Below are 14,895 nucleotides of genomic sequence, written 5' to 3'. Positions count from 1 at the left end.
TGGGCAAAGGGAGAACAAAAAAATAGTTTACCATTAGAAGAGGAAGCACTGGAAGTCAGATGGGCCTTACTAAAGGCTCATGAAGCTGGATGGAGTAACATCATAGTGCAAACGGATTGCAAGAGTCTGATAGACAACGTTAAGGGCAAAGACACCAATGATAGCTCCATTGCAACAATTTTAGAAAACATTCTGGATTTGGAGCAGATATTTCTGAAATGTGCATTCTCATTCATCTATAGGGAAGAAAACACATGCAATCACAAACTAGCAAATTTTGCAACATAGCTAGTAAATGAGGTAATATAGGAAGAGAGTTTTTCTCAGTGGGTAGTAGAATTAGCACAAAATGATAGGAAGACAGTGGCTCATTTTTGTACTTAATACTTGTACTATCAAGTGTTAATATTGATATAAATGATATTATCGTTTGACAAAAAAAAATCAGAAAAGACTGAGAGGAGAGAGAGAGAGAGAGAGAGAAGAGAAAGATAGAAGCACACGATTTCTAGCACGCGGCGGTTTTAGGTGGTTTGGAAAAAAGAAGGGGAACAATTATTTGAAATAATTACTATAACAGTATGTTTGGATAGAGAGTATTATTTGAAATAATTACTATAACATTTTTTGTAATGTAATGCATACGAGATAAAAATGTGGTTAAAAATATAAAAAAGTGAATTAAAAAATGTGTTTATGATACAAGCAAAATATTTTGTGAAATAATTCAACAATCCAAACACTCACAAATATAAAAAAGCATTTATTAATTTTAGCCTTCAGCAATTTTTTGAAGCAGAAACACATGCAAGGATGACCACAAATTGTCCAATAGGCTGCTGACACGTCACAAAATGGAAGAGTTTTGGCACACCCACCTAGTACGTTTCAATAATCACTGACGACGAATGGAAAACTATACACAGTAGCCCTCAACAATGGCGACCGCTATTCTTCTCTGGATTCCTATAGCTGCGATCTCCACGATTCTGGCCTTAATTCTAAAACTAGCATCGACCATCTTCAGTTGCCGGAGATATAGAAAGAAGGCCATCGGATTTTTCCACCCTTTCACCAACGACGGGGGCGGAGGAGAGAGAGTTCTCTGGTGTGCCGTCAAAGCTATCCAAGAAGAGTACCCCGATCTGGACTGCGTTATTTACACTGGAGACTATCGTGATGCCTCTCCTGAAAGCCTCGCTGATAGAGCTCTCAAACGATTTGGTGTCCAATTACTCCACCCCCTTAAGGTACCCTTTTCTTTAGAGCAATGTTGTCTTTTTTTTTTTTTTTTTGTTATTGGGAAAGCAAGAATCAATGTTGCTTAATTATGTAACTAGTACTGGTTAGGGTTGGAGAAAGCTGATACAAGTGTTCGGTTTATAGGCAAATTTGTGAATTGGGTCTTGGCGGAACTTATCTTTCATATTTTAGTTTTATTCTTTTTTATTTTCTTGAGAAGATATTTCTACTGGTATTCCCTTCTTTTTCGTTATTCTTGGGACTATTAGTGATTTAAATCTTTAATATTACGTAAAAATGTATGTGCTTCTTTAAATGTTGGTGAGATATACAGATTTTGCAGTTAAAATTTTGATTTTGATTTTTTTTTGGGTTAAAGATGCAGTAGAAATCAAAGAACAATCCTATTTATGGGACAAAGCAGAAAATGGAAAAGGAGACATGAAAAAAGGAACCAGGGGGGGGGTGGGGCGGGAGGGTGGAAGGTAACTGTAGATGATCTGCTTCGATAAAAGAAAATATACCCTCGAAATAGGATTAGGTCGTTTTTATGAATTTCCAGTGAAACCAACACTTGTGCATTCCCCCTGTTGTTTATTTGTCTGACATAAACTAGAGGTGTCTTTTGATTCTGCAATTTTCTTCATTTATTATTCACGCTCTTTGTTTCCCTGTAATGGTCCTTTATTTGCATGCCCAAGGACGAGCACTAGGCATTAAATGGGCAATTGATACTTCAGAAAATGTATAGTCCTAAGACCTGAGAGATCCTGTAGATTATAGGGCTTGTTTGGAAGTCCAAGTTTTTACCAAGTTTTTATTATACTAGTTTTTTAACAACTTGTGCTACAGGAACCTCAAAAACTTATCAAAATTTTTTAACCTACACACTTAAAATATCCAAAACACAAAAAAAAAACTCCCTTCCCCTTTTCTTCTTCTTCCTCCCCCACCACTACCTCCGTCAACTGCTCCGTCACCGGCCACCACCTCCGCCACCGGTTCCAGTGCCGATCACCTTTTCCGGTGCCAATTTTTTTTTTCCTTTTTCCCTCTCCCCTTTTTTTTTCTTTTTTCCCTCTTCCCCCGCAAGTTTTTTTTTCTCTCTGCGTCTCCCCCCCTTCTCCCCCACCACCCTTCCCCTTCCCCTCTGGCTGATCTGGTCGCGAGACCAGATCGCACCGAGGGAGGGTGAGGGTGGCGGGGAAAGGGAGGACAGAGGGAAAGGGGGGCTTTGCCCAAAAAAAAAAAATTAACGGGTGGCGGGATTCAGGGGTGGTAAACGGGAAGGGGAATAGGGGAGGGGGAAGGGGCCAAGGGGGTGACGGGAGGAGGGGGAAGGTGGCGAGGGGGTGGCGGGGCAGTGAGGGTGGCGGGGTAGAGGGGGAAGGTGGGCCTGGTTGGAAGTTGCGGGGGGAGGGGGTGGCGGAGGAAGGGCAGAGGGGAGGGCAGAGGGAAGGGGGTGGCGGGGGGAGGGAGAAAGCCGGCAGAGGGGGAGAAGCAAAGCAGGGGGAAGGAGGGGGGAGGGAGTGGCGGGGGAAGAGGGGATGGCCGAAAGCAGGGGGAAGCGGGGTGAGGGGATGGCGGGGGAAGGGGGAAGGCGGGCAGAGGGGGTGGCGGAGGAAGGGGGTGGCAGGGCAGAGGGGGAGAAGCAAAGCAGGGGGTAGCGGGAGGTGGCACTGCTGGAGGCAGAGGTAACGGGGAAGAAGAAGAAGAAGAAGAAGAAAGAAAAGAGAAAGGAAAGAAAGAAAAAGAAAAAGAAAAAGAAAGAAAAAAAAAAAGAAAAGAAAAAAAAGTTTTTAACCCTACAAAAACTTCTACAAAATTTTTCTCTTTACAAAAAACTTCTACAAAATTTTTTCAAAAACTTCTACAGTGCACTACAGTAAAGTTTTAGACAAACTCCCAAAAAACTAGGGTTCCAAACAGGCCCATAGTTTTTGGGGTTTTGTAGCCTTTATAGGATATAATTTCTTAATGGATTTAGTTATTGACTGGAGTGTTCTTTTTTAGGTGGTGCATCTCTACAAGAGGAAGTGGGTTGATGAAGCAACCTATCCACGGTTCACTATGATTGGACAAAGTCTTGGTTCAGTTTACCTCTCATGGGAAGCTTTATGCAAGTTTACTCCTTTGTATTATTTTGATACCTGTGGCTATGCCTTTACTTATCCAGTTGCCAGGGTATTTGGATGTAAAGTGATTTGCTATACACATTATCCAACTATCAGTTTGGACATGCTATCTCGTGTTCATGGACGGAATTCTATGTACAATAATGACACACTGATAGCTAAGAGGTATGCATGGTGATTTATCATGCACATGAAACATCTGATTAAGAGATTTGGTGTTATTATTTATTTCTTTTATGGTTCTTGAATAACAAGATAGGCATTTGCTACTGAAATGTGTTGTAGTTCTTGTTGAGAAATATTTAGGTAATTTGCTTGTAGTTTTCAACTTGATCTTGTCAAAAGTGTGTCATCTGTCTTGCTCCTTTTTATAGTTATTTCGTTTAGCTAAAGATTAAAATGATAGGAAGGAAAACACAATTTTTGTTTTTCATTTTCTAATTTGTTGGAATCAGATTGAATTCCAATTTGCTCATTACACTAGTGGCTTTAGTCTTCACTAGAACCAAAATGACATTCATTCTCCTTCGGAATTGTTTGGAGATAAGTCTCAATTTTTTCTTGCCTCTCCAGGTTTTGAATATTGGTTTTCATGTGGATCCTTTAGAGAGTTCATACTTCAATTGTTTACGATGTTTTTTCTGTCCTTGATCATATCTTGTTTGAATTGTACATCTTTCCTGTCTTGTTTATGAAAGTTATCCATGGATCCTTGTATCTTGATCATGAAGCACCTCTAAATTTCTTTGATAACAGTTCCTTTCTATCCCATTGCAAAGTCATATACTACATGCTTTTTAGCTGGATGTATGGCATTGTTGGCTCATATGCACACCTTGCAATGGTGAATTCTTCATGGACAAAGTCTCATATTGAAAAGCTTTGGGGAATTCCAGATCGCATTCGGCGTGTTTACCCTCCCTGTGACACTTCAGGGCTTCAGGTTTTGCTTTGATTAGTTTATCCTCTTCATGGTGCTTTGGGTGGCCCTTTAATTTAGTTGTTGACTATTTGTTCTTGTAAACAATTTAAACTATATGGGTATTATGTTACTTGGCTAAACCACTCTTCAGGCCTTCCGTCTTTGTGTAATGTCTGTTGGTTTGTGGTAGGGCCATTTGACATTCTGATTTCTGTTAGTTGAAAATACAGATGCTTTTTTTGTTTTTATCATTGGGAAGGATGTTAGTATCAAAGTTTAAGCCCCCCCCCTCTCTCTTTCCGGGGGCCCCTTCTTCCTCCCATGAAATTGCAAACTCAAATTTTCATCTTTGCTAGTTATATTTTTTCTTAAAAATATTCTTGCTTAATTGTATACATCTCTCTCTCTCTCTCTCTGGGGCTCTGTGTCCTTTGTTACCAACTACAGAGATCAGAATGGATGTTATACAGTAATCAGAAACTAAAATCTCCTAAATAGGCTTCTGGTGGTGTGGCTTTAGACGATTCAATTTGTGGTATATTGTGGTTTTGCAAATTAATAAATTTGACACCTCATATAAATGTTATAAATTTCCTTACTGTGTTGTCTGTCTGTTTCTCCTGGAAATAGTTGGTGTGATAATCATAACTACTTTGGAAGCTAAGCTTTATGCCTTGTTAAGGATGGAAAGGAAAGAAGTGAAATATTTTTGATCCAATATTGAAGGATAAAAAACTCAGAAAGGGCTGCATGGTCTTAGCTCTGTTGTTCGATATCATTTTGCTGCTTATATTCTGCTGATTTCTGTACATAACTGCCTGCAAAGCTATTGTCATTAGTGGGAAGTGCCTTGCCAACATTTACATTGATCAAAATTTCTGCTAGTAACTAGATACAGATATTAACCTAATTTATATGAACAGGCACTTCCATTGGAGAGGCCTATGACACCACCCAAGATTATTTCTGTGTCTCAATTTCGGCCAGAGAAGGTGGGGATTTTTATATAATAAAAATGAAAAGTATTTGAACTCTAGCAGTTACTTTGTACCTCAGGCCAGTCATGGTCTCTGTGAGTTATCCTTAAGTTACTTCTTTGGGCCAGGCACATCCTATTCAGCTGGAGGCATTTGCTGTTGCCATTACAAAGTTGGATTTAAATCTTCCAAGGCCCAAACTTCAGCTTGTGGGTAGTTGTAGAAATGAAGCAGATGAGAGAAGGTTGCAAGAGTTGCAGGACCTAGCTGTTGAATTAAAGGTGGCAGATGATGTGGAGTTTCATAAGAATGTGATGTATAGGTTTGTGCATTTTAACGATTGCTCAGCATTGTATTTGATACCAGACCTCGTAAGAAAGTATCAAAACAAGAGATAATCTGAAATTAGGTATTGATTCTATTTCATTTTAAGAAAGGATTCAGGAAAAAAGAGATTTTCTTATGATCTGTGAATGACCATGCACTATGTAGACATTGAATTCTGTTCTCTTTCTGCTTACTGAATCTTATAAGCGTTTGGTTGTATCCTTTCCATTCAGCATATGGCTAGGGGTTCATTAAATTGTAGTTCTTGATGCCTACTTTAGCTTTATGTTTGCGTAGTTCCTACACGTTAGCTTTTTAATTTTGCTGTGCATCATTTTTTCCACTTTTTTTTTTTTTGGCAATGAGAGAGTCTTAATTCATTTCTCTATTTGATTAATATTGCAGTGATTTGGTTAAGCTTTTGGGTGGTGCGGTTGCAGGAATTCATTCCATGATAGATGAGCATTTTGGAATATGTGTTGTGGAGTACATGGGCGCTGGGGCTGTACCAATAGGTCGGTTGGCTCTTTACACAGTAGTTATGCCTTCTCTTTATCTACTTAAAACCTGGAGGTGGGTGTGAATTTAACTTCTTTGCTTTTGGATTGCTCAGCCCATAATTCGGCTGGCCCCAAGATGGATATTGTGTCGGCAGAAGATGGGGAACAAACTGGATTCCTTGCCGAAAATGTGCAAGAATATGCAGAGGCCATTTGCAAGGTCATTGTGATGCCTGAATCCAAGAGATGTGTCATGGCAGCAGCTGCAAGGAGAAGGGCCTCAAGGTTCTCAGAGGATAGATTTTTCGAGGACTTTAGAGCTGCTATCAGACCTATCTTATGCAAAACTTCAAGATGATACAAATACAATTTTGTTAATGGATGCCTATTACCCGTTTAGTTTAGTGTTCAAATGAGAAATGTATGAAAATCGTCTTGGGCTAATGTACTCTTTCCCTTCTTCCCTCCCTAACATTAACACAGAGATTTGACACATCATTTATGTCCCTGATGGAAATTTTAGAAGGGAATTTTTGTTAGGACTTGATGCTGAGCAATTGTAGAAAATTGTAGCATGGAATTTGAGTGGTTGGATCATTTTGTCATGGTTGCGGTTGTTCGGCTTTCTCGTTGCCATTAGCAGATGTTTACAGCTTAGTTTTCCCATTTTAATGGATGAAACCAAACACACATTAAGAGGTGAACTCTGAGCTCCGAGATGATAAAAGAACAGCTTCTGTTTCCTTCTTTGTTATTGATGTTATTGGTTATGCTGTTCCTAAGAGTGAGCGGATTTGTCTCAAAGAGGCTTCCAAGCCTTTTGTCATGATACTCAGTGTCTGAAATCAATATCTGATATCTATCTTGTGGGCAGGAAAATCACACCAAAGGAACGTTTGTCAAAACTAAGAACGTCTATTGTTTATAAGGATTGCAGTAAGATTTCTAACTATTATGTTGGAAAAGCATCCTGTTGCAAAATCTGCATGCATGGTAGCCATAAATAAGTGCTATACCCCAGACATGCCATTGTGACACAACATCGTCATTAAAATAGGTACATATAACAGGATGCATTTCATCTTTATAATGACCAAGACACAAGCAACACATTCCCAACCCCCCAGTATTCGCCCTCATAAAACAAGCTGTGCAATAAAAAACATTCATCTCATAGAGAATTGGCAATGCTTTAAGACACATCTAAGCAGATACTAGATAGGAGAAGAATCACAAACAATCTATTGCAGAGTCAATACGCATAATGTACAAACAACTAGGGAAGTTTGAAAATCCCCACTTTACATAATCAGCTTGTTAAAAAGACACAATCGTCTAAAACTAAGTTCTAAAGTCTCTAAAATTTACTCCCTGCTTAAGTGGCAGTGCATTTCCGTTATAACTTCAAAGGAGAAATTTGGGATGAAAACACTCCAAGAGCCTGAATGCATTTAAAGATTCAACTATATTGGTTCTTCCCCAAGCTTGGAGAAGTTAGGCAGGTGACTGCAACATATGAAATATGTGCAAGAAGCATCCCCTAATTGAAGAAAAGCCCCCAGAAACTTCAATGTTTATGTAATCCTACACGGAAATTTGAAATAGGAAAAGAGAATCAGTAGAAAACATCTGATATCATCAGCTTTTACAACATAACTACAACAAATGCAGGCAACATACAAGGGGTGCAAAACAAGAATGCAAATTCTTCCTCCTCAATGTTGTGTTCAGAAATAATTTCAAAGCTTTACCAAGCACCTGCCTGCAGTACCTTTTTTTTTTTTAAATTAACTTTTTAGCACCATGTAGCTCTTACATAAGATTCTGCCTTTAGAAAGGGAGAAAAAAAATTTCCTACAAAACATGATTGAGGACCAAATTACACCAATTAAAAAACTTAAAGAGTTAAGCCGGCCTAAAAAGTTCCAAAATGTCCTAAAGAAAAGACACACTAATACACGTCTAAAATGGAACATCCTGGAAGTGAGTTGTTGGAAAACAGAACAGTATTCAATCCCAATCAAAAAATCATACAAATCAAACTCAAAGGTGGGAGAGTGAGAATAGGGGCTACTAGAGGCGGTTGTGGGAGTAAGGACATTCATTGGGTAATGTGGTGGGTTAACCAGAGAAAGTGGGCTGCAGCACTGGCAATTGTAGGAGAGTGGCAGAAGTTACTAGTCAGGTTCACAGGAAGGGGATGGATTGCAGTTCTACTTGGGAAGTAGTAAAGCTAACTATTTTTAACAATTAGGATAGAGTATGGTGATTGATCTTTTGTCATTAAATAAGGCTGAGCAATATGTGTTTCAAGTTTTGGAGGAATTTCGAGGGCCAAAGAATTCGCCTCTAAATATTTCTTCCCTGAATAAGCTCACTTGCCTACATTCTATTTATCCTGAATATCAAGTACTATTGGACCGGTATCAAACATTCAGTGTCTTTCCTGTTGTTCACAGGGAATCAGTAGAATTTTCATCAATTCCAACCTATTTTGTAATTAATCTCTAGGTCAAGCTCCACACATCCACAATATGACATATATCTCATTTTACTTACAGAAACCTTAGGATTTTTTCAAAATCACCAAAATCACCTTCCCCCATAAATGGTGCACTGATTTTGGTTGAAATATCATTAATAAAGGAACTAATCTTCTTGCTAATAATCGATGTGACATTAAATCACCAAATTACAATTGATGTGTGACATAGAACCATACATTTTGGCATAACCAAGAATTTCAATGATATAGCCCACATAATCTTTTTAGCGAAATTGCATAAAGATAAGGCTAGCTGTAATTGTTTTACTACCTTATTTTCTAGTTTCGTTCTCATTCCAATGATTTGTTTTCTCAATAAATACTCTTGTACTAGAGTAGTCAGGATGAATCAATCAAAAAATATTGAATTTTACGAAGTTCTTATGTGTAGTACACTCAAGCCGTTTCTCTAGTTCCCTGAGGAACAATTTTGGAGAAGACTGATGGCTTCCAACATGTTGTCGCCCAGCATTAACAATAAACACTACAATGTTCCAATGCAGCTGCCACTTCAATAAGAAGACAATATTTAGGGCCATCTCTCATTAGATTTGTCACAGATCATATTTCAGTCAATTCATTTACATAACCAAATTCAGTGTTACCAAGACTGCTATAATCTGCTAGGGGTTCTTAAGAAAGTGCTTAGTCAAAAGTGTTGCTTAATCTCTACAAAACTTAAGTGCTTCTAAAATGATGTTGACAACTATTAAGCACTTCAGTAGTCACTAATCATGGCTCCAAGCAATTTTAGACACAATTTAACTTTTTGTTGTCATCATATGCAAACATTTTGTTATCAATCCCCGCAACCCCAGTCACCACTTGATAATGCCATTTTGACAATTCTAGGCAACTTCATGAAATCAACAATAGTTTACTAATCCACCAATGTGAGTAAGGGTTTTAAAAAAAAAATCAGCCTATTTTAGAACCACAATACAATAAGCTCACATAGAAAAATATCTCTGCAAGCTTAAAAGACTCTATGATTTAGACAGAAGGGCAAGATTGAGAGAGTTTATAGAAATGTTGCTTGTGCATTATTGTAGAAGAAGGACCTACAGTAGTCTTTGGGAGCGAAATGAGAAAATAGAAAAATTTTAAAAAAAAAACTCAATGTAGATTCGGTCCTCTTATTAAGAGAGACATTTTTAATTTTAGTACTCACACCCAAAAGCTGTTAATGATCCACCTAAATAAGACATCATAATATGAAGGAACTTGGCCGTAAAACTTGTAAGTTTAGCAGTTTCATTGATAATAGACTAAATAAGGTGGTGCTGGAAAACGGAGTGGAATAGCAAAATCAGATTCTACAAAAGGAATTTTCTTAACCTTCTCCAATCACCTGTATCAATACAATAGGGCATAGAATTGGGGCAAGCAAACAGGGCTATTTTCAAACAAAGCTAGAATTGGCATTCAGCAATTTTTAGTTCTGGATTCTTGTAGCACTTAATGTCATCCTTAGTCTTTTTGGCTTATGAATTCTTTCTCCATAAAAGTCAGAATCACATACATTCAATATTCCCCAGTCGAGTAGCTTTTAAAACATTGCAAGCTTACTATACAAGCACTGTGATTCAAAAACTCAAAGGTGAATAAACCATCTTTCAGATTTTGCATAATTTGCTGTATGATTGCATTATTTTTCAGTTGAGATTCTTAAAGGGCGTCAAAGAAAATCTAAGATATCATGATTTCTCTGGTTACTTTTTGGTTTCTCTTCTTGCTTTTTCATAAGTTCTTGAAATACACTGCTCTGAGAACTCCTAAATTCAAATTTAGAAGCTTTCCTGCATCATTGTTTTATTAGAATATACATTTCCTAAAGATGCTATTGGGTCCAATTTCATCAATTCTACATTCATGAAGGATGAACTTGGTCTTCTTACCAGCAAGATCCTTTAAAAGTACAATTGAATAAACTCCTAATTTAGATTAGAATATCTAAATCAGAATAACAGGAAAAGCAGTCATTGAAGCACAAAACTAAAGTATGAACAAAAAACAGCGGTCATCATGTAGAAAATTCATGTTGAAACTTGGAGCAAGGCTATCAGAGGTGAAAGTGTACCACACTCAAAAATATTAGACAACCAAAAAAAAAAAAGGCAAAGCAATGCAGAAAAGACGAACTCATACCCTACCAGAATATCTAAATTAGAATAACAGGAAAAGCAGTCACTGAAGCACAAAACTAAAGTATGAACAAAAAACAGCAGTCCTCATGTAGAAAACTCATGTTGAAAGTTGGAGTAAGGCTATCAGAGGTGAAAGTGTACCACACTCAAAAATATTAGACGACAAAGAAAAAAAAAAGGCAAAGTAAAGCAGAAAAAACGAACTCAAACCCTACCAGAATGTCAGAATGTCAGTTGGCATGTTGGCCATCATCATCTGAATCATCAATGAGTACAGGTTCATTTCTATCAGTTCTACAGTCACCAAAAAGCTCATCTATCTCTGCATCTGAATCCTCAAGTTGTACAGGACCCTTTAAACTGCCTTTATTATCACCAAGGAGCTCACGAGCTGCCTTCTCAAGGAATTCTTTGGCAGCAGTTTGAACAGGTTGCTTCTCTGGTGACCCATATTTTCTCTTCTTATGCACACTTCTTTCAGAATGCTTTATTGTAGTACCCTGTCTTCTACTAATCTCCCTCATGCTTTGCTTCTGCTCTGCAGAATTAATCTATTTTTCAAAGCCAAATTAAATGATAGAATTAATCCAATAAACCAACTGAGCACCTACCCCTGGTGAGATCAGGCAAAGAATGGTCAATGAAGCGGGTCGCTGCTTGGGCATTTATGGTGGCTGAAGGACGCAGTGGCGCTTTGAAGATGAACAGGGATTTTATCAGTGAATATATATCTCAATCAGTACAGAGTAAACATATTAAAGATGGTAAAGAATAAGCAAAAACTTCCATTTTAAGTTTCAAAGGGAACATGTTACAACTTCGAAAACACAGATAATGTGAAAAACCACTTTCATATTGTTCCAAAATCCAGATTAATGTTTCTCAATATTATCTTTAATGGGACAAACTGATACAACACCAACAAAGGAGAGCCTTCAAGAAGAGTGGTCCATACTTTAAAAGAAAGAAAGAAGTTCATTGAAGACAAGGAAAAATTTGTTCAAGATATATATTGCTTGTTCAGCTAATTCCACATGAAATGCGAAAAAGATTTACTGGAAAGCTACCCACATAATTATTTGCCTTAGCAGAGAAAATCTGCATTTTCTTCATCTCAAAATGTAACTCACCTTCCATCTTAAACTTAAAATCCCTAGAGTAAATAAAAGGGATTATAAGTACCTTTACTCAACTCTATACACCGCTGAACTTTTTCCTGGTACAAGCTCAACCTCTCCTATAAACACAAAAATAAACCCATATCTGTGAAAATGTTACTCGGCAAACAGTCCACAAACTTGAAGTTGAACCAAAAGCATCACAAATTGATAGGGATATATACCATAAGGCTGTAAACAACAACAAAGTCAAAAAGAATGAAAAAGCAACATCAATCAAAACATCACACAAAATAACCTATCATTGCACAACCGAAATTGCTAGCATAACTGCTTAAATGAGAAAGGATTAGGTTAACATAGCCCTAAGGCCCTTGACCCTGCAAGCTACAAAGGCAATTTCTGGTTAATCACCCTGTTACCTTGAGCACGATGAAACATCCTTGTAACAATTAACAATTAAAACACGCATGCAAGAATAAATCAGGGTCAACCCCTCAACCCACATTTCTAAGGAATATTATTCCCAATCACAAAGCAACATAAAGGCCCTTAAGCCTGCAAGCTACAAAGGCAATTTCTGGTTAATCACCCTGCTACCTTGAACAAATGAAACATCCGTGTAACAATTAACAATTAAAACACACACGCAAGAATAAATCAGGGTCAAACCCTCAATCTACATTTCTAAGGAATATTATTCCCAATCACAAGGCACAGATTTTAAACAGAAGTGGCCCCTTAATCACCTAATAAACACCCACAATTAAGTCTGACCCTCGGAACAAAATTCAACAGTCAGGAATAAAGGCAAGAACCATTTACCATTAACCAACAAATATACCCAAAAATTAAACAAAAATTGAAGAAGAATATAATACATACATGCTCTGACTTGACAGCGTGCTCATCTGGGTTCACTCCATTGCATCTCAACCTCACTGCAAAACCACCAAAAATTTGACATCAAACTCAAATTCCAAGAATTCAATTAAACAAAACCCACAAAACAAAGAGCAAAAGAAACCATTTTTCGGCCAGTTTAGACATACAAGTGAAAAGGGTCGTGGTAATTTTGGCAAGCAAGAGAAGGGACTGAGCCCTTTCAAGAGGGTTCATCTGGGACAAGACATCATTGTCACAGAGGGACAGGAAATCGTCAAAAAAGATCCCAACTTCCTCAATGTTGATTGAGGTTCTCTTGACTGCCTCCATGACTGATTCTGGTACAATTCTTGTTCCACCACCATCATTTCCACCTTCCATAGCCGATTTCTAAGTAGCAAATTGATTCTTCGAGGACTCTTGTTACGCTTTAACAACTATATGAGAGTGTGTAGATATCAGATGACAGTGCTAACTAGTTGAGGGATTTGTTGGTTCTTTTGTTTGTTTGTTTTGGGGTTTAGCTGTTTTTGCGGAGGTTGAGGAATCCAATTGGATTTTGGAAAATCTAGTGACCAGGTTTGGGGCAGTAAATCTCCCAATACATACCTGGGATATTTATGCGGCGGAGGATACACTTTCACCCCGTATAGAGCAGAGAGAAGAGCAGAGCGAACTCACAGAAGTTTGACAGCAGAGCATGCTAAAACCAAAGGCGGCAGAATATGAGAAAGAGTGATGTAAGAGGCATCGGTTACATCGTCGGATAATTTCACATGGAGTTAAATACAATTCCATCCTCATAATTTGACCAAAGTGCCGCTGGACCCCTGAATCTCAAGATGTTGCAAGTGGGCCCTCTGGACTTTTTTTTTTTTGTTTTTGGTAGGGAAGGGTTAAAACTTAAGAAGTGGGGAAGGTGTAGGGAAATTTGAATTCATGATTTCTAATTCCGCGTTCTCTTGGCTTGTTGCTATAAAATCTAAAATGATATTTTTTTAAGTTTAATTTCAAATATATAGCACCTATTCAATTCCCCTTGTATAGAAGAATCCTTTCATTAACAGTATAAAATTGATTAGTTCTTTATAAATTACCTCAACTTATTATTTTACTATTTGTTTCTATAAATATTAGTTTTATCATCACAAATGATCCATTAAGATATATCGAAGTCTATGCTTTCAAATCCAAACTGGGTGCATTAGATGAGCTTCTTGTCCACAATGGTTGTTTAATCAATCAAGTCAAGGATTCAACCTTTTCATCTAAAATTTGAAAATTTTGAAAAATAATATTTAAATGTAACAAGAAAAATTCTTAGTGGCTAATTGATTCAATTATCCAAGGTTTGTAAGCTTTAACAAATTGATCTTTAGTCAGATATAACCATTTTTACTTTTTGGGTTTAATTTATAATTGGACTATTATCGTGATTGAATATTAGTTTAGTCAATAAATTATTCGATCAGATTTAAGTTTTAAAATACTACATAAATCCATTACATATAGTTAGAATTTAATATAACCATGTTTTATTAGAAAGCAATCACATAATGGAATACACATTGTCGTCTTATCAATTTTAAATTCTTAGAGTATTATATAAATTTGGTAAATTTTTTTCCCACTAGGTACGTGATGTGCTTATTATATATTAACTCTAAAGAAAAGTACGAGTTTTCACCTTTAAAAAGAATATATTTTTAAAAGATGAAAATGGAGAAGAGAAGAATCAATTTCAAATACTTATATACGTTTCAAATAATTACAAAAAACTGTACTATGGAAACTATTCTAAAACCAATAGATTTATGTTATGAAACAACTAAAATGTGGAAGTTCCTTTGTATTCCCAAGAGAATTAATTCATGATTTATGGCTATATTATGTATAGAAGTTACAATCCATAAATCTATTCATGTAGTGGAGAAACCATTTCATAGGTTTCTTCATATTATTGTAGTAGTGGGTGTTTAATAAAATTGATGTACCTTTAATCTTGTAATACCTATATATAGAGGTACATTGACACCCTTTGGGATGACTTTTGTATCTTATTGGAATATAAGAATATCACTCTCCATTTCTCTACTT

General features: G+C 37.0%; 2 protein-coding genes across 4 annotated transcripts; one reads left to right on the top strand and one right to left on the bottom strand.

Moving 5' to 3' along the window:
* Positions 1-865: 865 nt before the first annotated feature.
* Positions 866-6,708, top strand: LOC113722491 (GDP-Man:Man(3)GlcNAc(2)-PP-Dol alpha-1,2-mannosyltransferase-like). Of its 3 annotated transcripts, none has more exons than XR_011819760.1 (7): positions 866-1,250; positions 3,256-3,542; positions 4,134-4,320; positions 5,223-5,291; positions 5,405-5,685; positions 6,044-6,118; positions 6,217-6,346. XR_011819760.1 is itself a non-coding variant. In XM_027245790.2 (7 exons), exons 1-7 carry the CDS (start codon positions 939-941, stop codon positions 6,459-6,461), a joined length of 1,404 nt encoding a protein of 467 aa, XP_027101591.2. In that variant the 5' UTR covers positions 872-938; the 3' UTR covers positions 6,462-6,708. The 3 variants fall into 3 exon arrangements, 1 of the variants encoding a protein (XP_027101591.2); XR_011819759.1 differs by having other exon boundaries at positions 6,009-6,118; XM_027245790.2 differs by having other exon boundaries at positions 872-1,250; positions 5,405-5,598; positions 6,009-6,118; positions 6,217-6,708.
* Positions 6,709-7,322: 614 nt separating this feature from the next.
* Positions 7,323-13,530, bottom strand: LOC113722510 (uncharacterized). Its single transcript, XM_072060813.1, has 6 exons — positions 12,966-13,530; positions 12,799-12,854; positions 11,978-12,032; positions 11,407-11,487; positions 11,011-11,333; positions 7,323-7,687 (listed from the first exon to the last, which is right to left on the bottom strand). The coding sequence occupies exons 1-5, from the start codon at positions 13,177-13,179 to the stop codon at positions 11,026-11,028; spliced, it is 714 nt and encodes a 237-aa protein (XP_071916914.1). The 5' UTR covers positions 13,180-13,530; the 3' UTR covers positions 7,323-7,687; positions 11,011-11,025.
* Between the last annotated feature and the right edge of the window lie 1,365 nt (positions 13,531-14,895).

The sequence above is a fragment of the Coffea arabica genome, chromosome 8e (assembly GCF_036785885.1).
Source record: "Coffea arabica cultivar ET-39 chromosome 8e, Coffea Arabica ET-39 HiFi, whole genome shotgun sequence".
Lineage (NCBI taxonomy): Eukaryota > Viridiplantae > Streptophyta > Magnoliopsida > Gentianales > Rubiaceae > Coffea > Coffea arabica.
The sequence above is the reverse complement of the archived record's forward strand: the minus strand, read 5'-3'. Positions and strand labels throughout refer to the sequence as shown.